At 40.8% G+C, this 25,329-nt stretch overlaps 1 protein-coding gene across 1 annotated transcript in view; it reads left to right on the top strand.

The window, feature by feature from the left end:
• Window positions 1-24,683, top strand: part of LOC119916084 (potassium voltage-gated channel subfamily H member 4-like) — a 37,596-nt gene extending 12,913 nt beyond the window's left edge. The window contains exons 5-16 of the mRNA XM_038735958.1: window positions 5,501-5,741; window positions 9,109-9,266; window positions 9,608-9,809; window positions 10,794-10,988; window positions 11,764-11,963; window positions 12,250-12,499; window positions 12,596-12,810; window positions 18,060-18,098; window positions 18,687-19,066; window positions 20,581-20,672; window positions 21,541-21,617; window positions 22,564-24,683. Coding sequence (XP_038591886.1) covers window positions 5,501-5,741; window positions 9,109-9,266; window positions 9,608-9,809; window positions 10,794-10,988; window positions 11,764-11,963; window positions 12,250-12,499; window positions 12,596-12,810; window positions 18,060-18,098; window positions 18,687-19,066; window positions 20,581-20,672; window positions 21,541-21,617; window positions 22,564-23,514 — 3,000 coding nt within the window. The 3' untranslated portion in view covers window positions 23,515-24,683. The remainder of the gene's footprint in view (window positions 1-5,500; window positions 5,742-9,108; window positions 9,267-9,607; window positions 9,810-10,793; window positions 10,989-11,763; window positions 11,964-12,249; window positions 12,500-12,595; window positions 12,811-18,059; window positions 18,099-18,686; window positions 19,067-20,580; window positions 20,673-21,540; window positions 21,618-22,563) is intronic.
• The last annotated feature ends 646 nt before the right edge of the window (window positions 24,684-25,329 follow it).

The raw sequence follows: 25,329 nt of genomic DNA, 5'->3' as shown, positions 1-25,329 counted from the left end.
AGATATGGTCTGTTTCATTTCCACTTGTCTTAGTTTACAGAACAAAGGAAGTCATAGGGTTTGAACAATAAAGTCGTTCTACACTCTGAAGTAAATGTTATTCATGAGAGCGAGCTCCTGATCTGCACTCAGGCACAAACGGGAGCAATTTCTAGCGGAGCACCGTTTTGAGATAATCCCGCTCTCCTGACCGTAGAGGCTCAGTTACCAACTGGGTCTGTTCTCAAACCTGTCCTTCACAATGTGGCGTTTCATCCCAGGGGCCTAAAAGCAATTTAGAAAAATGTTGAAAGCCTCTGAGACATGTGTGATTCAGGATGCTGATGTTAGCATGTGAAAATGGAAAAACCTTTTTTTAGGAGAGATTCATTTACCTTTTAGGTGCCTGACACTAAAGCACTTATTCATTTTACCACTAAAACTGAGAAGCCTAATAACATTTTACCACTGAGAAGCACTCTTTTTCAAAGTACCTCCATTTTAATTGTATGGCCCTTACCTGACACTAATTTTCGAGCTTCCCTTCCTCATTGCTGGTACGCAAAATGCCTATTGGACATTTCACTTGTATCATTCAAACATATCCGCAAAAACATCCACATACATACAACAAACAGTAAATGATGTATTGCCCTCTGAGGAGGGCAGAAACAAACATATGGCACAACACTTAGCACAATATTTATCATTCAAATGTTATTCCAGCACTCTCAGCACGAGACTGTATTTTCACAGGAACACAGTTTCTCTTTGTCTGTCTCACACAGAGAAATAAAGAAATCTAGGAATATTAAATTTAACAATCAGAGTTAATGTGTTCACGCAGCCTGCTCTCTGCCTCTCATTCGCTCTCCTTTTTCACACATGCATACAATGACACTTTTTCTGTAACCACCACTGTTTCCCCATTAGTTAATTACCATTTTAAAGTGTTTATTAATTCCCTCTGAGATTACAATTTTCCTTTCTGTGCCAAGTGCATCCTCACAAGGGGACAAAAGTTGCAAAAGATGTTGTAGTTAAGAGAAAACAACATTTTCAACAATTGAGTCACTTCGGTGAATTCCATACAGAAGACAATAATACAAGACAGCACTTTTGCCTAATTTAATTGTAACCTTAGGGACTGATTGTAGAATACAGTACGACAGTAAACAGTCATTTCCAGAAGTAGAACGTATTCAGAACAGGTCTGTGATGATGTAGTAGCATATTAAATTGTAGGCAACTATCGAGTTTTTGTAGCAAAAACATCTACAGGTTAGAATTTTGATCTATACATACGTATTCTGCAAGGTATTGTTTTGTTTTTCTGGATCTCTGACAGCTCATTGGACTGTGTCTTGTGATTCTATCAGTGAATTTGGAAAACCTTTATAGATATTGCAAACACGTACCCAATGTTAAACAGATACAGGTGCAGGTCATATAATTAGAATATCATCAAAAAGTTGATTTATTTCAGTAATTCCATTCAAAAAGTGAAACTTGGATATTATATTCATTCATTACACACAGACTGATATATTTCAAATGTTTATTTCATTTAATTGTGATGATTAAAACTGACAACTAATGAAAATTCCAAATTCAGTATCCCCCGAAAATTAGAACATTACTTAAGACCAATACAAAAACAGGATTTTTAGAAATGTTGGCCAACTGAAAAGTATGAACATGAAAAGTATGAGCATGTACAGCACTCAATACTTAGTTGGGGCTCCTTTTGCCTGAATTACTGCAGCAATGCGGCGTGGCATGGAGTCGATCAGTCTGTGGCACTGCTCAGGTGTTATGAGAGCCCAGGTTGCTCTGATAGTGGCCTTCAGCTCTTCTGCATTGTTGAGTCTGGCGTATCGCATCTTCCTCTTCACAATACCCCATAGATTTTCTGTAGGGTTAAGGTCAGGCGAGTTTGCTGGCCAATTAAGAACAGGGATACCATGGTCCTTAAACCAGGTACTGGTAGCTTTGGCACTGTGCAGGTGCCAAGTCCTGTTGGGAAATGAAATCTGCATCTCCATAAAGTTGGTCAGCAGCAGGAAGCATGAAGTGCTCTAAAACTTCCTGGTAGACGGCTGCGTTGACCTTGGACCTCAGAAAACACAGTGGACCAACACCAGCAGATGACATGGCACCCCAAACCATCACTGACTGTGGAAACTTTACACTGGACTTCAAGTAACGTGGATTCTGTGCCTCTCCTCATTTCTTCCAGACTCTGGGACCTTGATTTCCAAAGGAAATGCAAAATTTACTTTCATCAGAGAACATAACTTTGGACCACTCAGCAGCAGTCCAGTCCTTTTTGTCTTTAGCCCAGGCGAGACGCTTCTGTCTTGTTCAAGAGTGGCTTGACACAAGGAATGCGACAGCTGAAACCCATGTCTTGCATACGTCTGTGCGTGGTGGATCTTGAAGCACTGACTACAGCTGCAGTCCACTCTTTGTGAATCTCCGCCATTTTTGAATGGGTTTTGTTTCACAATCCTCTCCAGGGTGCGGTTATCCCTATTGCTTGTACACTTTTTTTCTACAACATCTTTTCCTTCCCTTCGCCTCTCTATTAATGTGCTTGGACACAGAGCTCTGTGAACAGCCAGCCTCTTTAGCAATGACCTTTTGTGTCTTGCCCTCCTTGTGCAAGGTGTCAGTGGTCGTCTTTTGGACAGCTGTCAAGTCAGCAGTCTCCCCATGATTGTGTAGCCTACAGAACTAGACTGAGAGACCATTTAAAGGCCTTTGCAGGTGTTTTGAGTTAATTGGCTTATTAGAGTGTGGCACCAGGTGTCTTCAATATTGAACCTTTTCACAGTATTCTAATTTTCTGAGATACTGATTGTGGGGTTTTCATTAGTTGTCAGTTATAATCATCAAAATTAAAAGGAATGAACACTTGAAATATATCAGTCTGTGTGTAATGAATGTATACATTATACAAGTTTCACTTTTTGAATGGAATTACTGAAATAAATCAACTTTCTGATGATATTCTAATTATATGACCAGCACCTGTACAATGCAGTTTGCATGGGAATGAGATTCACAGCAATATTGAAATGCAACAGACTCGAGACTAAACATGTTAGTGTTTGCTTGTTTATAGTCATGGGCTTTCCCGTACGTCTACCCTTAATATTTACATATCTGTGAAGTTCACCACATCATATCAGTAAGTGTTAATAAGGAACCAAAATTCACAAGTTGTATCATAATAATATGGTTGACCTATCCCAAAACTGACATTTTCCAGTGTAGGCATCAGTTTTTTTATTACACACAATTTCAATGGACCGTTGCTCCATGCACTTCTCAGATGGTACATTTCATAAAATTGCCTCTCCACAAAACGTAATATCATCATATCAATTCAGAGGGAAGTTACTGCTGCTGACAGAAACATGATAGAATGAGTGAAATGTTAGGAAGGCATATACGCTCAGAAACATAATATTTTTTTTGTTTTGGTACCAGTTACTGCACATCTCAATATTAAATTCAAAGTCACAACAGTGTTAAACAATAGAGATGAAATGTAAAGTCTTCTCTGGGAAGAAAAGAGGACTATAAAAGACAAAAAGACTGTTGAATGTGGTTGACTAGTATTTTCTCACTTGTGCTTGTGATTATGTGACATACTTTTATTGCGTTGTACTCCCACTGTGAAGAGAAATCACTTGAAAAAAAATTAAGTAGTATTTTGGGGTCATCACATGGTAAGCCATGTGTATCCTCTTCCCCATTAAGGACAGACTGTTATCATTGCTAAAGCCCAAAGCATGCTGGGAGATGTAGTTGGAACAGCGCTGAGCTGCAGCCTGAGTTAATGAAGCGCGAAGAGCAGCTGTAGCTGTGTGACATGCAGTCCCACGTGTCCACGCAGTGCCAGGCTTTTCTTTTCTAATCATTTGAATGTCCTCAGCTGTCTGCCTCAAGTGCCAAAGGTCAGGTGGGCGTCCTGACCTCTGTGACGAAATTAAATTAAACTGTCCAGCTTTGGATGACATAGCTAGAAATATCATTAAAGTCCAACAGCTGTTGATGGCAGTCAGCAAGATCTTCTTGATTTTCCACTGTGGTTACAAATGTCATGAAAACCCACCTACTGATGGATACTGTGATAACTTACTTTTTTATTTGTATTTTTTATCCAGTGTCAAGCAGCCATGATCAGTTCAGTTTTGAAAGTTGTTTCACTGGGAACAATTTGAAATGTTATATGTTTCCTTTCTTTCATTCACACAGTGTGTCATTTAGCATTTCTTTTCTTTTTGAAGGACAAGAAAAGGTTGTCAGTTGTCTCCCAGTTACTTTTCAAATAATCCATGATAGTGCTTTCAGACTAAACGCAAATTTAATCCTTGTGACACTTTCCTCACGAGTACATTTGCTGCAAGTGTTCAAACACAACGTGAGAAGGCGATTAGAACCCGCGAAAATGCGCTCGAGTTGGAAATTTTCAAATCACGCGAAGGCCGTCGCCACAAGCGCTCGCTTCGCTTTTGGTCTGAAAGCACAGCATCTGTGTTCCTTTCAAGTCAACGAGGCAGCTTCAGAGCCCTTCTCAGGTTAAGTCTTCATTAACCAGCCTCTTTGTTGCTTGCCCACACCTGTTTACAAAGTGGCCACATTGTTCTTGGAGGGATTACTGCTCGTTTATCTTGCCTTTCTGTTTCCCCCTCACCACTGTCAAATGCAATAGCTTCTACTCCTGTCTCCAAAACGTGGTTATTATCTGCCAAGTGCATGGCCCCGTTTGGAGAGCTGCAGACTCATTATGTTCCAAATGGACTCCCCACCTCATCAGCAAAAGCAATTCATACTTTATACAATTGGATTTTCTCAATAAAAATGAAATGATCGGAATGAATAAGCAGGACCTTCAAAAATATAAGCAGCTGATGTTCCTAGTTCCCCTCATTTCCTTGTAATAGCTCAGCTTCCATTGTGCAGTCTCACCTGAGACATAAAGCACAAATGGCATTTGGAAGGATGAAGTCAAGCCAAGACTAAGTCATGTATGAAATTATCAGGTGTCACTGTTGGTAATAAGTTTCCCCCTCGTTGACCACAGTACTATCTCTGCCATTGTGTGTTGTTAATGCATGGCCATTTAAAAGGTTTATCATTCTCTAAAGGAAGCTGTCAAGAAGAGATAACAAGCAGCATTACCATATCTGTTTCACTTGAGCTGCCTACTGTACTGAATCATCAGCAGTCAGAGCACAAGAGGTTTTTATTGTCCGTTTCTCCAAAATCTTGGCACTGCCATGCCCATCTGATTATCATTTATTTTCACAGCACTCCACCTCGTGACCATCTGGTTATCAAGTTATTCATATATGCAGCTTCTCTAATGGGCTTTGTGTGTTTATTAATGTAAGCTTGAAATTCAAGAGAATGTTAGTGTATGTGTGTGTGTATAAAAATATATATGAATGACTGTTTTTTACCAAGATATTGTTGCACTTCTGCACATATTCTACCTGTTCTCTTACAGAGCATCATTGAAAAGCCTTCGATACCAGAGTACAAAGTGGCAGCAGTGCAGAAGTCTCGCTTCATTCTGCTCCACTACAGTGTGTCCAAAGCCCTGTGGGACTGGTTAATTCTTATAGCCACTTTCTACGTGGCTGTCACCGTGCCCTACAACGTCAGCTTCACTCCACATGATGATACCACCACAGATGCACGCTCCACTGTCACCACTGACATTGTAGTGGAATTCCTCTTCATTATAGGTGAGTGAAGCTGATGATAAACAGAGCAACTTTTAGAGCAATTGGTGCTGGGCAATTTAGCCATCAATGGTAATGAGTAAAAATTAGTACCGTAATCCCCTTCCCCCATCATTCCGCCACCCGCCCCACCTGCCGCTATCCGTTCAAAACAGTCACATTGCCACCAGGAAGATTGCCCAGCAACATTGCTCAAAAAGTTACCCCCGTGTATCATCAGGTTTAGAAGTTACTGTGAAAGACATGCCTTCCTGATTTTACCCAGTAAAAGTTCTTGTGCTGTGGCTCAACTAAATACTCGGTAGGACCATCCTCAAGCCAATTCCATCCATTAATTTTCAGGCCCAAGTTAAGTCTGGATTCTTATCCAACATCTATCCATTTTTTGCAACTCTTTCCAGCTATGGCAACAGGGCAATAAAAGCAACCCAGGCATAATTTTTCCCTGAAAGTCCCCCTAGTTAGGCAAGCCTGGTTTTGTAGTCCCTTCAGGATGTCCTGAGTCTCTCCCAGGGACTCCTCCCAGTTGATAATGCCTGGTTAACCTCCATAGGGAAGCACCCAAGGGATGAATTGTGGTGGCTCAACCTCAACATGCTTCATCATGTGTTCCAGCTCTTTGTAAACACGCTGTAATTATTCCTGTCCCTATGAAAGCCCAGCCAACTGAAAACATGATTTTAGACCAGGTGCTCTCACATCAGTACTATTACGGCCATTATGTACTTGGCTAGAAAACATCTTGAGGACAGTAGAGTTTGTGCTCAGCTGCTTTTCATTGATTTTAGCTTCCTTTTTAATTCAGAAACATGGACAACTGGATGTCAGCTGTACAGTTATTAGTCTGTCTCAGCTAAAAACTCATGAAGATCTCCACAAGGATGTGTCAGCTTACCTGTTCTTTTACACTGTACACAATGAGGGCTCATCCAGGCACTCACATAATTCAAACGATTCTGCTGTGTTTACTTTATAGGCATAATACAAATATCTGTCATTCAGAAGTAATGGAATTTGTTGTTTGGTTCATCATAAATCACCTCATTTTAAATGGGGAAAAACAACAGAGGAGGTTATTTTGATAATATAAATAAGTTGGTGAGCACAGTCCGGTGGTTAAACATAAGCACCAACCATGAAGTTGAACAAAAAATTATGTTTTTATTTTATCAGGAGAGTGTAATCAGATTACTGTATGTTTTGGGATCCTCCCTGTATCATCAAAATCAAAGTTATTGCATTCGATTCCAACTCAATCTTTTTCTCTGACCGATGGGTACTTAAATAGGTAAAGAGCTCCATCCCATATTCTGTACTCTACTTATGAGCGGTTACCATAAGGCAGATGATACAGAGCTCAACTGTACAAATTGAATCGGTTTAAGAACTCCTTTGTGCCTACATCAGTTGGCATTTTAAACAGTAACCTTAAAATAAGCAGATGTTAAGGAGGATGTACTGCAGTACAAAACCACAGACTGACTGGTGACTCAGTGTGTATTTTTGTATTTATATTATTAAAAGACTGTGTGAAACCAATAGTCAATGTTGATTATTTTTAATCAACTAAGTAATCTAACTTTCAACATACGCAACTAATGTACTTATTTTAACCCAAATCATGATCTTTTCCTAAACCTAACCAATTTGCAACTATTTCACATGCCACATGTTTTATTTTGAAAGTCCAAATGGATGTTTTACTGAGCACTGCACATGCAAAAATGGTACCCAGTGAGAAAACAATGCCAAGGGGTCTTGACCAAGCGTCTATATGTGACAGGTTGGGAGTGAGAATGTGTTGCAAGAGTCCAATTCAAATTTCCCCAGGAAGACATGTCTGTCTGGAGGACATGGATGGATGGATAAAGAGTGGTTTACTTTGGAGTTCATATTAGATTGCTTAGTCCCTCAACTTGGCAAGAAGAGGGACCCCACCAACCATGCTATGGAGAAACCATTTTATTCTGCTTGGTTTTGAAAGCTCATTCTCTTGTCTCTTGTCACTCCCCAGACTTTGTGTTACGGTAAGTGGTGGTAAGGCAGGTTGGAGGACCCAAACGCAGGACGCAAGGCAGAGGAGGTAGAGTTCAACGGGGGTTTATTGAGGGAAAACAAACAAAAGGCGAGCACACTTACTGACAGAGTGGCTGGTAGCAGAGTCCAAAAAAACAAGATAATCCCAACAGAAATCCAAACTCCAAAGGAAACAAGGTGACAAGACGAGCAAGGCAGACGATGGCGCGTATCCACACAACAGACAGGGGGTAACTCGAACAATGACCGGACAAGGGCTGAACAGAAAGACCACACATATATACCAGGGATAACGAGCAGGGCGGGAGCAACACAGGTGACAGACATGAGGCTAACAAGGGAGATAGAGAGACAGCAGGAAAACAGAGAGGCAGGCAGGCAGAGACAATAGGGGGTAACAGAGAGAACAGTTAGACAAGCAGACATGGGTCAGAGTGAATAACCAAGAATACACAAGACTGAACAGGGAACACAAGACCAGGAGTAAACACAAAAGATATTAACTAATGTACAGGACTAGGAACTAACTGAACAAGACTACACAGAGATACACAGAACCAAAAACAGACTTAAACAGGAAAGACATGAACACAAAAACCACATTCCTAACACTTTGTCTCTTGTGACGTCACGTTGCCAGTTGATAAATTGCATATAAAACAAATAGAAACCTCAAAAAGCATTCAAAATAAAGAATAAGAAAAAAGTTAGGAAATAGAGAGGAGGAGGATTTTACAGCTAACACTGGTCTGCACATTGCTGTGTGTGCTTCTAAATTACGAAAATCCTGTTAGTTTCATTTTGTCACTATCATTATCTATCATATTCTTGTAACTTCTCATAACTGAAATTTGTCCCGAGTGATAAGACATCACCTCAGCAAATATCAACAGCTTGGATGACAAATCAGGTTTTGTGTCTGTCATGTGTTTGTCATATTCCGACACTGAGGTTAGATGATCAGTCTAGCATACTCACTGATCCATGATGGATGCCTTAAACAATGACATATCCCGGCTGTTTCATATCTTCCCCTTGGTTTGGCCAAGCTTTAGCTTTAGCTCCTTATGCATATTTAATTTCTTGTCATTTATATTATTATTTTAAGTTTACATTAACATGTTGCTATTCTATATTTTCAAAAGTGTGAAAGACAAACATCATGGTGTGGTCTAAAGTAAGCATCACACACAAGTGAACCATGTGATGGAATCTGAGCTTGTGACACATCTTTCCTCACTTTTCCATTTTTCCATTTCATTTTAACAGTCAAACACTATACTATCTTTAACAACTGGCAGATAACACTTACCTTCAGCCTCTGTATTTGCAGACATCATCCTGAACTTCCGCACCACCTATGTGAGCCAGTCAGGGCAGGTGGTGTATGACTCGCGCTCCATTTGCATTCATTACGCCACCACCTGGTTCTTTGTGGACCTTGTGGCTGCCCTGCCTATTGATCTGCTGTATGCCGTCCACATCTCAGTGGTGAGTACAACTGGACACTAATATGTTCGGTCTTCTTTTTTTTCCACTGCCCTCTGCGACTGCTGATACAAGCAGCAAATATATACATACCAATTTCTCCTAAAATGTATTGGTGCCTTGCATTGTAAAAGGCTGCTACTGCCTGCCTGTGTGACGATTACTCCCAAAATAGTGACAAACAAATTTGTTTGAACAAAGCTTGTTCAAGCTGTGATGTTCAGCTGTGTATATGCAGTGTATATACACTCAGAGTGTGTCAAGATACAACAGGGCAGAGGGATTCACTTTCTCCCTTCTATTCTCTGTCACTATGCCCCCGCATATTGGCCTCTGCATTTCAGACCTCCTTGGTTCACCTGCTCAAGACTGTGCGCCTGCTGCGCCTCCTTCGTCTGCTTCAGAAACTGGAACGCTACTCTCAGTACAGCTCCATGGTGCTGACCTTACTAATGTCGGTGTTTGCCCTGCTCGCACATTGGATGGCCTGCATCTGGTACATGATTGGACACATGGAGATGGAGAACAATGGGACCTGGCACATTGGTAAGTCTCACTGAAGCCTTGTTGAAGTGAAAGTTTGAAGGTCAGGTTTGGTGCAATATTTCCTTTTATCTGGAAAGGATAAAGTAATAGTTCCAACAGAGTTTTACCATGTGCCATCACTTATTCATTGTTTTCACTTACAGGAAATAAAAATAATATGTTATTAAAGGCACAGTGCTGACTACCTACTTGACTACTTGAATCGGTTACCATAGATGCTATGTCAGCCAGTTGTTTCCTTGTTTAAATAGTCCAACAAACAAGACCATAGACTAGATTTTGCCAATACAGTGAGTAGACATTTGTTGTCTCCTCACTAAGCTATAAATAGTCATGGCACACCTATTGGGATGTCTAGCTCTGCTGAGTAGTGAGATGGTGGCGAACACCATACTCTGGGGCTCTAATGAGGACTGTCTGAAACCAGATAAAAAGATGAAAAATGGCTGCTAAGAAGCAGCGGCCTAATGTCTTGTTTGTGTCACTGTTTGAAAGTGGTTCAACATGGAGAACAATAAAACCCATAATCAAAAACTGACAGATGTTTAGCCTGTATCAGATTAAAGAATAGCAGCTTAACAGCCATATATGATTTTTTCAACAACCATAAATAGTAACACACATACTGTGACATACTGAAGAGTACTGCAAAATGAGACACCTGGTCCAATTCAGTGTGGGTAATTGTGCATCTTTTGTCAGTATAGTATATGTGTCAATAGGGAGGTTAGGTAATAATTTATAATTAACACTCTGCCTTATTTATCCTTGGAGGAGTCATTATGATTCTACCGTGTCCCGCATTGACATGCCAGCCTTCACTGCTGTAAATCTCTTTCTGACACACACAAACATGCCCACACAGACCCAAATATACACTTTTGTCTCTCTTAGACCAGGTTGACAGAGGCCACACAGCCATAAACATAACATGAACCATAACCTTTGAACACGGTTATCTCATCCTCTGCCTCCTCCTTCAAGGTTGGCTCCATGAACTGGGCAAACGTCTGGAAACGCCTTACATCAACAGCACAGTGGGCGGCCCGACGGTGCGCAGCTCCTACATCGCTGCCCTTTACTTTACCCTCAGCAGCCTGACCAGTGTGGGCTTTGGCAATGTCTGTGCCAACACCAATGCCGAGAAGATCTTCTCCATCTGCACCATGCTTGTCGGCGGTATGTCTGACACCAGGGAACATTCTCCCTCTGGCGTCCTGGCATAACAGTGCCTCTGTTCGGCATGCCAGTGCAAGAAATTCAGCAGGAACTAGGTTGGATGGTTTGGCTGGCCTTTAAGACACAGTTTGTTGCCATCTTTATATACCAATAAACAAATTATTTTAGCTGAGATGGCAATTATTAGTGCAACAACCCAGGAGATTATTATTGTGAGTTTGTTTTTAATTCAGACTGCTTGTCAGAACAGTGATATAACCAAAGCTGTAAATTACTGTGGTCTCTGTTTAGATCAAATAAACAGTAACAAGTGAAGATGACTGGGTAGTGATCAATATAAAACTATATTTTTATTTTATAGCAGAAAAAGTGTTTGAAAGCAAGATGTCTATGAAGATTCTCAGTCATCCAGGTCATAGTTATCCAACGAAGGTTAAAATGAAGGGCAACTGGACTAGGTTGAAGCTACTGGAAGACGTTTCGTCCCTTATCCAAAGGACTTCTTCAGTTCTGACTGACTGGCAGGGAAACTCAGCTATTGGCAGGGAAACTCAGCTATTTAACCTCAGTGGGGTCGTTATCTCGGGTCATCGATACCGCTTGAAAGCAGTGAAAAAAAAAAGTCACCTTAAAAAGTACATTTTTCTTTTCTTGCAATTTAACCCATTCAAATTGTAATAACCTAGAAATTAACCTAAAAATATATTTTTATCTTGAAAAACAAATATTCAGCCTTTATATTAACAATTACTGTCTGTTTCCATCTCTCACACAGCTCTGATGCACGCACTGGTGTTTGGTAACGTGACGGCCATCATCCAGCGTATGTACTCGCGGCGTTCTCTCTACCACACACGCATGAAGGACCTGAAGGACTTCATCCGTGTCCACCATCTGCCCCAGCAGCTCAAACAACGCATGCTGGAGTACTTCCAGACGACATGGTCTGTCAACAATGGTATAGATGCCAACGAGGTAGGAGTCCCTTTCATTGTTGTGGACATGTAATACTTTTGTACATTGTGCTGGCTGCCCTAAAGAAACTTCAGGGCAATGTTTAGATGGAATTTGAGCACTGAAAGCTGTTCTACAATCCATTCACAACTCCCTGCAGCTGTAAACACATGGCCGCCTGTACACTATCAGTTGTCATCCTATTGAAATTCAAAAAAGGATAACTGGTGGCAACACAATCCATTCCCTAAGTATCAGTCACTATCAGTCAGTGTCGCACCTCATTTCATCTGTCACACATCCACAGCTCCTGCATGACTTCCCTGATGAGCTGCGGGCCGACATCGCCATGCAGCTGAATAAGGACATCCTCCAGCTGCCGGTCTTTACGGGGGCCAGTCGAGGCTGTCTGCGCTCGCTCTCCCTCCATATAAAAACCTCCTTCTGCGTCCCTGGGGAGTACCTCATTCGTCAGGGGGACGCGCTGCATGCCAACTACTTCGTCTGCTCTGGGTCTCTGGAGGTGCTAAAAGACACCACGGTGCTAGCAATATTAGGTTTGTCTTGTGTGGTCATGTGACTTGCATCATGTTTAAGGTGTACAACAGTATAATGTGGATCAAGAAAGTGAATATTTATTGTTTTCATTTTAGGAAAAGGGGACCTGATTGGGTCTGACCTGCCTGGAACAGACCAAGTTATCAAGACCAATGCTGACGTGAAGGCGTTGACCTACTGTGACCTCCAGTATATCAGTGTGCGTGGCCTGAAAGACGTCCTGGGACTCTACCCTGAGTATGCCAGTGTGTTCGCCTCAGACATTCACAACAACCTCACCTACAACCTGCGTGAGGGCAGCCAGAGCGAGGTACAATACACACCCTCGCACACTTAAATGTGGTGTTGATTAAATGTATCATTAGTGTTCCTTTTCTCACAGTTGTCAACCTGTGACAGTCACTCAGTATGCTTAAACCTGAGCCTACCTACCCACAAGCCTTATATCCAGTGTCATACCCACATGTGTAGATATACAGTAAATGTAGATGGAGAGGCGAGGAGAGTGGTGGTGATAGGTAACTTAAATATGTCTGATTTCATTGCATTCTTCCTTCAGCTGAGGCTGTTGTTAGTGGAGAATTTTTTTTTTACACATCTAGGATGGCTTTTAAACCTCTTGATGATGCAAAAGAGTCAAGAAGTGGCAAGAAAGGCAGTTGCTCTTTTATTTAAGGGGGCTAACACCAAATCTTTATTTTTCATGTATGGTAGCGTAAAAATGTTCTCTTATTATACATTTATCTATTGATCCTGTTTACTGACTAAAAATGGATCCAGACATCTTATTATTCTTTTTATATGTAGGGTAGATTTTTCCTTTTCTGGGGTGGTTTTGTTACTTGCTTATACACATTCAGATGACAGTTTTAACATGTAAAAAGTGGCCATTGTTGTAGTATTGTTTATAATTATTATTTTTTTACATTGCACCTCAGCAGACTCTACAACCTCACAGTTACCCCCTTCATTTGTCTCTCTTTGGAATAGAGGACACAACATACCAACACATTTGTGCCCCCTAAGGTGCCTTTGTCTCTGTCCTTGACACTTGTTCTACCACAGCAACCAAAGTGCTGTTGGTGGCTTGATTGTCACACCAATTACCACGCGTGGGTGCCACTGTCAAGCCGCCGTATCGTTTCCCTGTCGCCAACCCAAAGCACAGCAGGATGACATTACACCCAGAGACTGACCTCCTCTCAGTACTGCCTGTTACCCCTTAATAGTTATTTAAGAAAGCATTACGTGAAGCAAGATAATCCTCCATCTGTGGGGAAAATGCACCTGTTGATGTATCATATTTAGCCATGTTTTCAGTCATTGTTGTTATATAATCTCTTGATGCCTCTTGAAACCCCAATCATGGAATAATTTCATTAATTAAAGACACAGTGCGGCAAAGTTCAGTGGCTATTTTGTGTGGCATTTTGTTGAACCGTAAGATCAAAACAAATGAATGCCAAGATGTCTTTGATGTGTGACTGACAAAACTAACTAAAGCTCCCCAAGGACTTTCCCAATCATCCTTATTGTCTGTCTCAAGCATTTTGTATTTGCTTCAAGCATTCTATCTTAGTTTCACAGACCTTTCCCATTGTATGAAGTTTTTGTTGCTCATTAGTTTATTTATTTTGTTTTGTTTGTTCGTCCCCCCCACCCCCGTTTGGTTTGGAACATGAAAGACAGGACATCTCTGCTGGCTGTGTTAATTGCCGGATGTCTTTCTGTCAGTCATGCTGAGGGAAAACTGTATTAATGAGGGCTTCAAAAACAGAATGATTATGTTTGAGGAGTTTGATTCCATAAAGAGACATCATAGGTAAAATTTGGCAGCTTATAACCCATGCTTATGTGACAGAAAAGCTTAACCAGCATGCAATCTCTGTGAAAAAAGAAGATATGTTTGGTACATAGATGCCAGAAACATACATTACAAGTATGTACAAGTACGAGTTATTACAGTCTTTAATTCTGATTTAAGCAGGCTTCTCTAGGGCGTGGCTGATTACAAGTACTAGCTCACTACTTCTCTCATACCATCTGCTCAGAGTTTAGCTCAAGCACAAAGCCAGGGCACCGGCGCCCCCCTGACAGGATGAAGCAGTGCTAGGACTCCCACAGACTCCTGACATACACACACACACACACACATATATACAGTCATAATAGTTTCATCCACATCCTCACAGTGGGTGGTTTTTGAAGGATGGGAGGTCCTTTTACACTCGAGAGATACTCGAGAATTGTATGCTGACTGTACTGCAATCAGTCAATTATAATGAAATACTGCCAAAGAAACAGATTGTAGGAATGCCTATTACAGTACTAGGTATCCTAAAGGGAGCACTTTATCTTGCCTAAAAGGGAAAAACCCAAACTGCCAGATGGAAAATTTGTTTTTTTTTGTCAACGCTATAATTTAATTTTAACTGTTATTGCAGTGGTGTCAGTTAAATTCTTTTCAGTAGTTTCCTGGTGGAGAGAGACAGGGACAAAAGTGTCTGTGTATATATATATATATTTACATTTATCCTGCTTTCAAGTTAACCTTTAAGCCTGCATTTTAGCAGTTTTGAAAATCAAAACTGTCAAATAAGTTTAAACCTTTTGATTACCAGCTTTTTTAATTATGCAAAAAACAGCATAAATCTGTGAGTGAGAAAGTGAGAAAGCTCTAAAAACACACTGTACACTACCTGCTCAGCACGAATGCTAATATTGCATCCACACTGAAGGGTATTTTACAGAAGCCCAAACGGCCATCCATTCAAATAATTTTTTTACTCCGTGATAACGGGATTATTTTCTCGTGATCTCGAGATAACAAAACAGTAGTTTAACATGAGGTCGGCAGTAATGTTTCTCTACGGTAATTTCAGTGTTTTAATGTCACTGGTTAGCTCAGCTGTTAGCATAGGACTCATAGTTGCAGGATTGTTAGTTTGAACCTCACAGTAGACCAACTTGTTTTTTCTCTTTCATTATCCTCTTCAATAAAGTTGTTATGAAGAGACTGTTGCTGGACTGTGTGCATCCCGCCGATTGGTCCACATCCATCAACCTATGGACTTTTCATTTCCCCATCATTCACAGGCAGAAGAAATTCCTGCGCTTCTCATTCAGGGGAGTCCATTTAATGTTACACATTTCCTGACGGCCATTTCCGAACCTAAATAGCCGTTGGGAAATGTGTGATTGGATTCCTCTGAATCTCTTCATAACAACTTTATTGAAGAGGATAATAAAAAACACACATTAAACGTTTACATTTACATTATAAAAGAAGAAAAAAAATCATTGAGAGCGGGAGCCCTGTGCTCTACCAACTGAGCTAACCAGTGATAATAATAATCTATCTGAAATTATCATCAAGAAACTCACCCACTGACCCCTGTATTCAGCTATGGTTTGTTATCTCAAGAACACGAAAAAATTATCCCGTTATCACGGGAAAACGGAATAAAATAAATATTTGAATGGATGGCCGCTTATGGCTTCCGTAGGATTTAAATAACTCTTTGCTAACAAGTTCACGCTATCCTAACTTTTTTCTGCTGCCCTCAATTGGCCAAAAAATATCAGTTATTGCAGGTTTAAGGTCCATTTTGATCATGTACGCATCTGTCGAAGAGCTAGGAGCATGGCTTGTTTTTGAAAGGAGGTAAGTTTTCAGATATAAAGCGTGACTGTGCACTCCTGGGCAGAGCGGGAAGGTCATTCAACCACCAGGGAGCCACAACTGAGTCAAAATGTGTTGGATTATAATGACCGTGTCGCCACAGGGAGAGTTAAGAAGTCAGTAGTCATGGTGTGTGAAGAACAACTTGGTCGGTCAGGAGTTATTGGGATGCTAACCCTCTGATGCCTCATATGACAGTTTAACAAAGTTGATAAAGGCAGCCACTGGTAACCAGTGTGCAAAAAAAAAAAAAGATGTTTTTTTGAAAGTTAGAGAGATGGTGAGCTCAGTGTTTTTGACATGTTGGATTTGATAACAACAACAACCAGGAGTGGGCTGAAAAAGTACAGAGAGGAGGTGACATTTATTTTTGTCATCTCCTTTCTGTACTTTTCATCAACTGTGCCAGGTGGTTTTTGTCCCAAATTAACCACCAACACCAGTTTCTGAATAAATCTGTGGGAACAAACAAAGCAAAGCATTTACTCAGTCAAGCTTTTATTATAATAATTATAGTAATTTAGTAGTTTTGTGAATCTACAAGTCACGTCATCATGTTTACATCCCCCAGAGTTTGCCCTCTTTTACTGATTCTGGGTTGGTGTTTTCTAGACTTTCTAGACTCTTGTAGCAGATCAAACAAAATGTATTCTGGATTTGAAGGACAGGTGACACATTACACAAAACCCTAACAAACTCTATTCACTCTGCTAGCATGTGAAACTCTTATATTTGTGATTCCAGTGACTGAATTGACCATGTAAACAGTGAGAAAAGTAACCCTTCATAACCCGGTCTTGTGTGCACATGGATACCATATTGTAACAAGGTCTGTTCTTATTAAAAGATAAAAGATGGCACACTTGTGAGTGACTGAAAAAAAGCCCCTACAATTAAGTCACTGAAAACCCACTTTTCTATGTGAGACACTTGTGGCAACATTAATTGATATTGATGTTCATTTAACGTCATTTGGCACCAATGTTTCTGGCTGGCTAGTTAATCATACCATGTTGCTCCAGGGTTAGTTTTTCTGCCATGATTAGACTCACAGATTTGTTCCCTCAGCTAGTTATATTTTTGCTTTAATTGCCTTTAAGGTGGTGATGATTTTAAGTTCAATATTGTGCTTCAATGAAGGATTAAATCTATCTATCTATCTTCAGTGAATTAGCTTCTTGCATTAAAGAGCATTACTGACACTATACTGGTAGAGCGGCAGACTGTGGCTTGTGTTGTCACATTAAGCCATGTTGTCAGAAGCACATTTTTCACATGAGGGAAGCCTTCACACTACCACAGTTTCATTTGCCATCCCGCTGGTGATTATGCTGAATTGCTAGCAATTTCTCTATACCCCAGCAGAAAGACAAACCTTCGCTGGAATCCCTCTGCACTTGAGGGTAGGAAAAGGATCGGTTACACGATTCAGCTTGTGTAGCAAAGGCTTTACCGCTGGCCAAGGTCATTTAGATAGTGGCAAAAGGGAAAAGAGTTCCTGTGGATAAACAGTACATAACAAATCTGAATTTTACACAGTTTTGTAAATGACGTTGCCAAAATTAATAAAAATTTCCCTGTGGAGTTTTTGATCTCTAGTAGCACTGTGGAACTGCCAGTGGTGTTACACTGTTCTGCTGGTTAACAGGTGGTGGTAACACGCCAAAATATGCTGCAAAGCGCCAATAAAGATGGGGAAGGCCATGACTGCAAGCTAGTAAACATGGGTGTTAACAATGCACAGGGGCCCTTTAATTTCCAAAGATGTCATTGCGAGGGTTCATTTGAATATTTCAAGGTTAAATAAAGTTTACATTTTAGATACCTTTTGTCCTAAGGCTGTCTTCTGTAACCCCTGTTTCTTTTTATTCCTGCAGGGCCTCGGCAGGTTTTCAAGGTCACCAAGGCTTTCCCATGTGAGTTCAGTTCGAATTCAGTCCTCTTCTTCTCTCAGATGTGTCATTATTCCCTTTTCCATAATACATGGTTTCCTTAACATAGTTATAAGATATAATGCACTCACAAAGTCTGTTTTTAAATTGTATTAGACTAGGTGCATATGCATATATATATGCATATATTCCTGTTTTTTCCTGGTGTGTCTGGTGTTTCAAGGTAATATAATATGTCCCTTTTATGGGTCATACTGTCGCAGGGCGGTTGTGGGAGGGTTTGTGCAATGACTTCCCCTACAGGTTGATTAATTTGGAACATAGAGCGCTGTAACTCATTAAAATCTAAATGACATAATAATTGCTCTTTATCAGCACCATTTAAAATACAAAGTGTTATTATGTTCCAGATTACTTGTGAAATGTTTAAGATGGAAAGGTATTATGAGTGGCTTTTAAAAAAAATTAAAAAATGTAACATGATTCCAATATTTCCAAATACTGCAATATTCATGTAATTATAATTCCAGTATTTTCAAATTGTATTAGTGCTCAGGCACGTTAGAAAGTACACAGTTATTAATGCTGCACATTGTATTTCCTGTTTTTTAGGACTCCAGGCTCCCCTCTATTGTGGAAACACAGGGTGATGACTCTGACAACTCCTTCCACCTCTCCCCAGCTACCCGCTCCCGTCGCAATCTCCAGCTGCCCAGCTTCAGCAGCCCCGTTCGCCGCACGTCCCTGGGGAACCTCCTGGGGGATGAGTTGAGGCAGTTCAACGCCCTGCGACGTTGCCGTTCACCAAATCTCAGCCGTGGTCTCCACGGGCCGAGCTCATCCCCTCAGCCACCATCGAAAAAAGAGCACAGCACCCCTGCAGCCACCTCTGCCTCAACGTCAACCCAGGAAGAGTCAGGGGCTGAGCAAAAGCCTTCAAAGCTGCTCATCCCAACTGTCACCTGCTTCGGACCCCCAGATCTCAGTCCGAGGTATTGTGAGAGCTATCCTCAAATTCAGTTTTCAAAACACAAGCAGAAAGCAAGCTAAACTTTCTCTTAAGTCTTAATGACGTTTTTGAGTAAAACAGAAAAGTAACGCAATGCAGTGTAATATAATAACAATGTACTAAAATGTCTAGTTTGTGTTGACAGCACTGTTCATTCACTGTTGATTCAATTTGCTAATGCAGTTTGAATCTGTACTTTGTGGTGGTGCTATATTACATTTCATTATATGGGACAGTGTTTCTAGTAATTTCCCCCATCTGTTACATACTGTATAGTATATGATAGAGCAGAGGCAGGCCTCCCTGGGGTGATTCCAAACTGTTTCAGGGGAGGCTCAGTGAATGGCAGTGAAAAGTCATTACATTAGTTATCAAAAGGAGGTTAAAATGTGTGATTGAGTTACAGAGATCAGGCTATCTTGGCTCATTGTTGAGTGTCTATGGGATCAAATAACATAATCATGATCACATTGGCATCCAGGAATTGAGCGAAACCGAACACGTTTTCCAAGATTTGTTTGGGGGGAGGCCCACAGTCTCAGAATATGAAAACCCCTGTGATAGAGGAAAGTCTTCACCTTTAACGTGCAGTCCAACGTAGGCTCAAGATTGTATTGAATTGCATTACAGTGGAAAGTTTCTATGATTATTCTTCTTTGCATCTCATTACTTGAAAAATATTTCTTTTTAGTCTGCAAGTGTAATGAGTAGCAACATGATAATGTTTTATCTTCTTCTGAAACACAGTGGTTTCCCACCAGATTTTAAAGCATAGAGACTTTATGTCCACTTTTAAACCATTTCACAATGCTTTGCTTCATTAACCACACCAATATACCATGGGCATTGATGCCTCTTTTTATGTGTTTGTTATAGTCTAATTTGCCTTTCCCACTACTTCATATCTTTCTTAGATACCCAGTTTATACAGGACTCCCTTATAAAAGAGACTGTGTCTCAATGGGACATTTCCTGTTTAAATAAAGGTTTATATATATATATATATATATTTATATATATATATATATAGTTTCAACCTGATAGACATCTAATTTGGTTGACCACGTTATGTTAATATATTCACCCTAGTTATGGCAGCCATAGAATGTGTTTCAGTACTGGACACCTAAAGTCATGCTTCAGAAACCTGCACCATCTACTTAATGTAAAGGGATTGTACTTGAGTTGCATATCTCAACAGATGTCACTGCATTTCATTACCACAGCACCTTATCCTCCAGCCCCAACCATCAGTATTCATAATGGATCCCTAAGTCATCCAGTAAGTCCTAGATATGGGTAAGTGCTGGTTCAGAGGGCTCAGATGTCCGCCCCTCCAGACTGGGCTCTTCTCCTCATGTTCAAACCCACATGGGACTGTGCCAGCAGCAGCTCTCATGGCACATTCTTGGGTCATCTACTGGCTCCAATGATAATTGAAAAAGCTATACTGTTACATTAACTCCAGCTTCCCTCCTCTTCACCCCCGCCTGCCAGGGTCGTGGACGGCATCGAAGACAATGGCCACACGTTCCATTTCAACGTGGAGCACACCGGGCCTAGAGCCAGCACAGGAGGCAGCACCCAAGGTAAGCCAAACCACCACCAGCTGCGAGGGTCACCTGGGTGCCAGATGGCTTGAGGTGAACTCGGGAGTTCAAACAGTGGCTACAACAGTGGTACCTTGCCTCCTTCTGGGGAAATATGAGAGCACAGGGGAGTGAAATGACAGCCAGGCATTCAAAGAGTCAGAGGATATGTTAAAGGACAACTGGGGTCAAAGCTGATTATCTGACCTGAGCTTTCACTGATGATCAGACTGAGATGAACATCTTATTCAGTTCAGTTAAAGTCCATCTAATTTACTTTACTATAATGAGGACTGATTGCAGAGATGCAAAACAGCAGCACACAGTAACAATGTATGTACAATACAGCTTGTATAATGCCAAAAGTGTTTCTAAAAACTTTGGTTTAGGATGGACTTCCTGATTCATTTGGTTGTTCTGGCGATCCAACAGCGCCTCCCAGAGGATTGCCTGCATTTTGTTTTCCTTTTTCCTAGTTTGTGCCTCACTGATTCCACAGAGTTGCGAGACACTGCATATATGGCTGACATTATATCATTAACACATTCCATTGCAATAGCTCTGACACATAATATTGTGGAAGCAATTTAACCTGCTACTGAATTACCCATTCAGTTAATATCAACTACACAGTGTCAGGAAAACATCACATGAATATTGTGTCCAACCCCTGATAGATAATGTACATACATGCATGCATGTATATATTGATAAATACAGTACTTGCACATACTGTCTATGTAATTTGACATCCTCTGGAGTCACATAATAATTTTGTTTCCTATTAATGCTGATAAATACTCTCGCTGGTGTGCCTGAGTTGTGTGCTTCTAAGTCAGTTAACGTTTTCTCCTCCTCGTTTGTCCAGACTCCACTCAGGCTAATGCGACTCTGCTGCTGGAGACGGAGGAAGTCAGACAGAGCATCAGTCAACTCAACAACAAGGTAAGGAACAGCCCCTCAGCATAAATTAAAACTGATTGAACCAATGATAATGTAGCCTTAGGTTGAAGTTCTCGCAGATCCAAATCAACTTTGCTCTGCATTCTGTCTTAAGTATTGTGGGAGACTGAACATGAGAAACCGGAAGCATTAATGAATCTGTGATTAGAAATTATAACCTGCATGCTATTTCAAAAATAAAATGAGTTCCTGTGCAGACCAACAAATCAAGCAGAAACTCATAAACTTTTCTCATAGATACATTTTTGGCTTCTTATGTAATTATCGGCTAGGGTTGTAGATTTACAGGTTGAAACATACAGTGAGATCAAGTGGACTCACTTTTTGTCTGTCCCTGCACATCTTAATTTGACTGTAAAAAGAGGGAAAGCAGGTGCAGCGAGAGGATCCAGATGGACCCAGGTAGGTGCTGTCTGAAGTTGATATTAATTAATCAGCAGGGCACTCCTGCAATGCAGAGGATAGTCGGGAGTCCTGACTCGGCAATCTAAGGGAGAAAAAAAAAAACATTTTGATGACAGCCTAGCTCTACTTATGGCCCTTATATGCCCCCCTTACCCTCATATTTCACTCTCTTGTTCTTAATTTTCTACTTTCTTCTGTATTTGCGTCAGTTACCCCAGTCTGTGTCCCCCTGAATTTCACTACTGCATAAGAAGACTTTTTTTAGAGTCGTAGAGGGGATCAAAAATTGTTTGGTTCTCTTTTGGGAGGCCATCAGTGAATTATATCTGGATATGAGTCTGAGATTAAACCTTAAAGATAGAATCTGATTAATTTGTCTAATCTCTGTGCTGGGGACTTAATTGGGTTAACTACAACAAGCTTTACTTTAATTTACCACGTTTGCTAAATGTAATAATAGAATATGCAAGGTAGGATAGGTCTTTTTAATGTTCTGACTACACTGTGTGCTCTCTCTACCCAGATGGGAACCCTAAACCAGGAAGTATCGGAGCTCACCAGGGGCCTGCACCACCTGATGCATCTCCTCCAGGCCCACGTGTCTGTGCATCACTACAAAGCCTCCCTCACTTCATACCCGTATGGCGTCCAAATGGTGTCCAGCCCTCCCACAGCCCCCAACACAGGCATGTCCTTTAACTTAGCCTCAACCTGCCACCTTCACAACGATCCTGGGAGCCATGACGGTCACATCCACCAAAGTGTCCCACCCACTGGCCATCGGAGCTGCAGTGGGGCTGCTGAAACCCAAACAGAGACACACCTATGGCCTCAATCCTCCAGTCCGCCCGTCTCTGTAAACTCTGCACCTCGATTAGGCCCGTGTCATGGCTCTGAGAGCGTGACCACACATCAGTGGACCAGCCCAAATCTTCTTAGTGTCAGCCCAGGCTTCCAGGGTGGAAGAAGTCCAGGCCTTGCACCTCATGCTGGGCATGAAGTCTCTGACAACAGACCTCTCAGTACTAGTCTGACCGCCATCAGCCAGTCCCAGCCCACTTTGTGCCTGCGGCCTCCCAGTGATAGTGATGAATACGCTTGTCTTTTGTCCAGTGCCCCTACAAGTACATCCACACACAGCCTGCTGGACTCATCATCCAGTTCTTACACCTCCATCTTCCAAATGGAAGACTCGCACCCCTCAATCCACCCAGTGTCTGCTTCTCCACCCCTGTTGCCGGACCACCCTCTTGGATCCTCCCTGGATTCAGGATCACCGCAATTGCATGCTCTCGAGCCCCACCTTACACTCTGCGACCCATCTGCCATAGAACACACCAGTCTGGAGTGCCTGCTGGGAAAAGGGGGCTCTACGGAAAGCAGGGACAGTGAGAGCACATCATCACAAAGGTCAAGCATTGGCGTCCAGACTCAGAGCACAGAACAGTCGTGGTGTCTGGACCTCACAGATTAAACTGCACAGGTTTCAGGGCTCAGACTCACTGCATTCACTGCAACTGGAAAAAAGAAAAAAACAGAAACATTATTAAAAGTTATTGACATGCATCTTCTTGTTTAAAAAGAGACTCTGCTGGAGATTGTCATTGTGTGCTGTATTTTCCCTCTTAATTCCTGGGCTCTCATATTTGTGAAACTCCACGCAATTTACACCATTTCTATGCAAAAGCATGACATTCGTGCATATTCCTTGCTTTACTAAAGTGTGTCTTTAAAAAATACAAAAAATTTCCACAGCAGTGGGTTTAAGTATATACTGTATATTTTATCCAACAACCTCAGAGCAATTTGCAGTTGATAATACCTGTTACCTTCTTGCATGGTAAAGTTGTTTATTCTTTTTCCTAAGGAAAAGGTTTCCAAATCAATGTGTAAGCATTCTACATGACAACCTGTTGACTGTGTACACAGATATACTGTATTTGTAAGGCAAATAGGTCAGAGCGGTTGGATGTTTTAATATACCAAGGGCCAAAAATGACCTTGCATATAAGGAACAGACTATGTGCATCACACAACATTGATTGTTTATTGTTTTAAATTGAATTTGAAGCTTGAATTTAAATGTCTTTTTTTCAGTTCAGCATTTTTTATTTATAATTCCACTGAACATCTCCAATTGTATGCTCTTCTGAAGATCCTTCAGGAGATTTTAATACATTTCCTGTTTTCCTCACCAAGTCATTAAAGATTGCGCTGTTGAATACCAGGTTTAACTTCTCTCTCTACAATAACACTCTCTCAAGGATTTACAGTTCTAGAAACATGACATAGCTGCCGATAAATTAAATTATTTACTTATAAATAAGTATATTCAGCTGATAAGTTGTCCTTCGAGGTAATGCTTTCATTTTTGTTTAACAGGTTGTTGTTCTGACACTTGGAGAAGATAAATTCTTTGGTTACTGTTCTCCAGGTTTAGCTGGCCTTCTAAACTTTGAGTTACATTCAGTTTGACAGCACACACATTTGTTTTGCTCGTTTACGATTATGTAGCTGAAAGTATGAAGTGAAAAAGTAAAGTATATATACTTCTCCTTTATAACAAAACTTGAAATATGTTGTTCTGATGTTTTACTGTAGATGATTAAAAACACATGCCCTCAAATGTTCTTTTCTTTGTGACTGAAAACCTAAAACAAAAGAGCTGTAGGACCAGCAAAAAACTACATTAATCAATAATTGGTGCAATCACTCCTAATTGCAGCAAATGGAAAATAAGATCAACCATTTGAAAGAGATGCATGAGCCCTGTGTTTGATCCAACTTTTAAGGTATTTTAGAGGAATATTGGTCATTAGATGATTTAAGAGGTTATGTTGAATCAGCATTCATGTTGTGTCTAGCTCCTGTTCAATTTCTTTTTTAGTATTCATCCACAAGCTTTTAGAGCTACGTTCAACATTTAAAATGAGTGAATACTTAACATAACCCTAAATGCACTTGCTGTGCAGCCACTAGATGTACAAAAAGTTACATTTATTCATTCACTGTGAAGAAGAAAGTTGAATAAAATCAGAAAGAGAAACACAGAAAGTCACCATTCAGCTTTCTTTACTAAAAAAAAAAAAGAAGAGAGGATTTGCAGCTGTTATTTCTCTCATTAGTGGTTGTGAATTCAATGAGTTTTTAGTGAACGCTGGTTTATCCCTTTTTCTATTTGGGCTGATCTGTCTTGACTCTCAATCCGATTATATAAATGAACATACAGTATATTCCATGTATTTGTAGATGAGTGTGCTCAGACAAGATATTTTGCAGCAGTTATATC

The sequence above is a fragment of the Micropterus salmoides genome, unplaced genomic scaffold, assembly GCF_014851395.1.
Source record: "Micropterus salmoides isolate LMB-PRFRI ecotype aquatic unplaced genomic scaffold, ASM1485139v1 Ms_hic_scaffold_21, whole genome shotgun sequence".
NCBI classification, from domain to species: Eukaryota; Metazoa; Chordata; class Actinopteri; order Centrarchiformes; family Centrarchidae; genus Micropterus; species Micropterus salmoides.
This window is presented reverse-complemented; position numbering and strand designations above follow the sequence as displayed.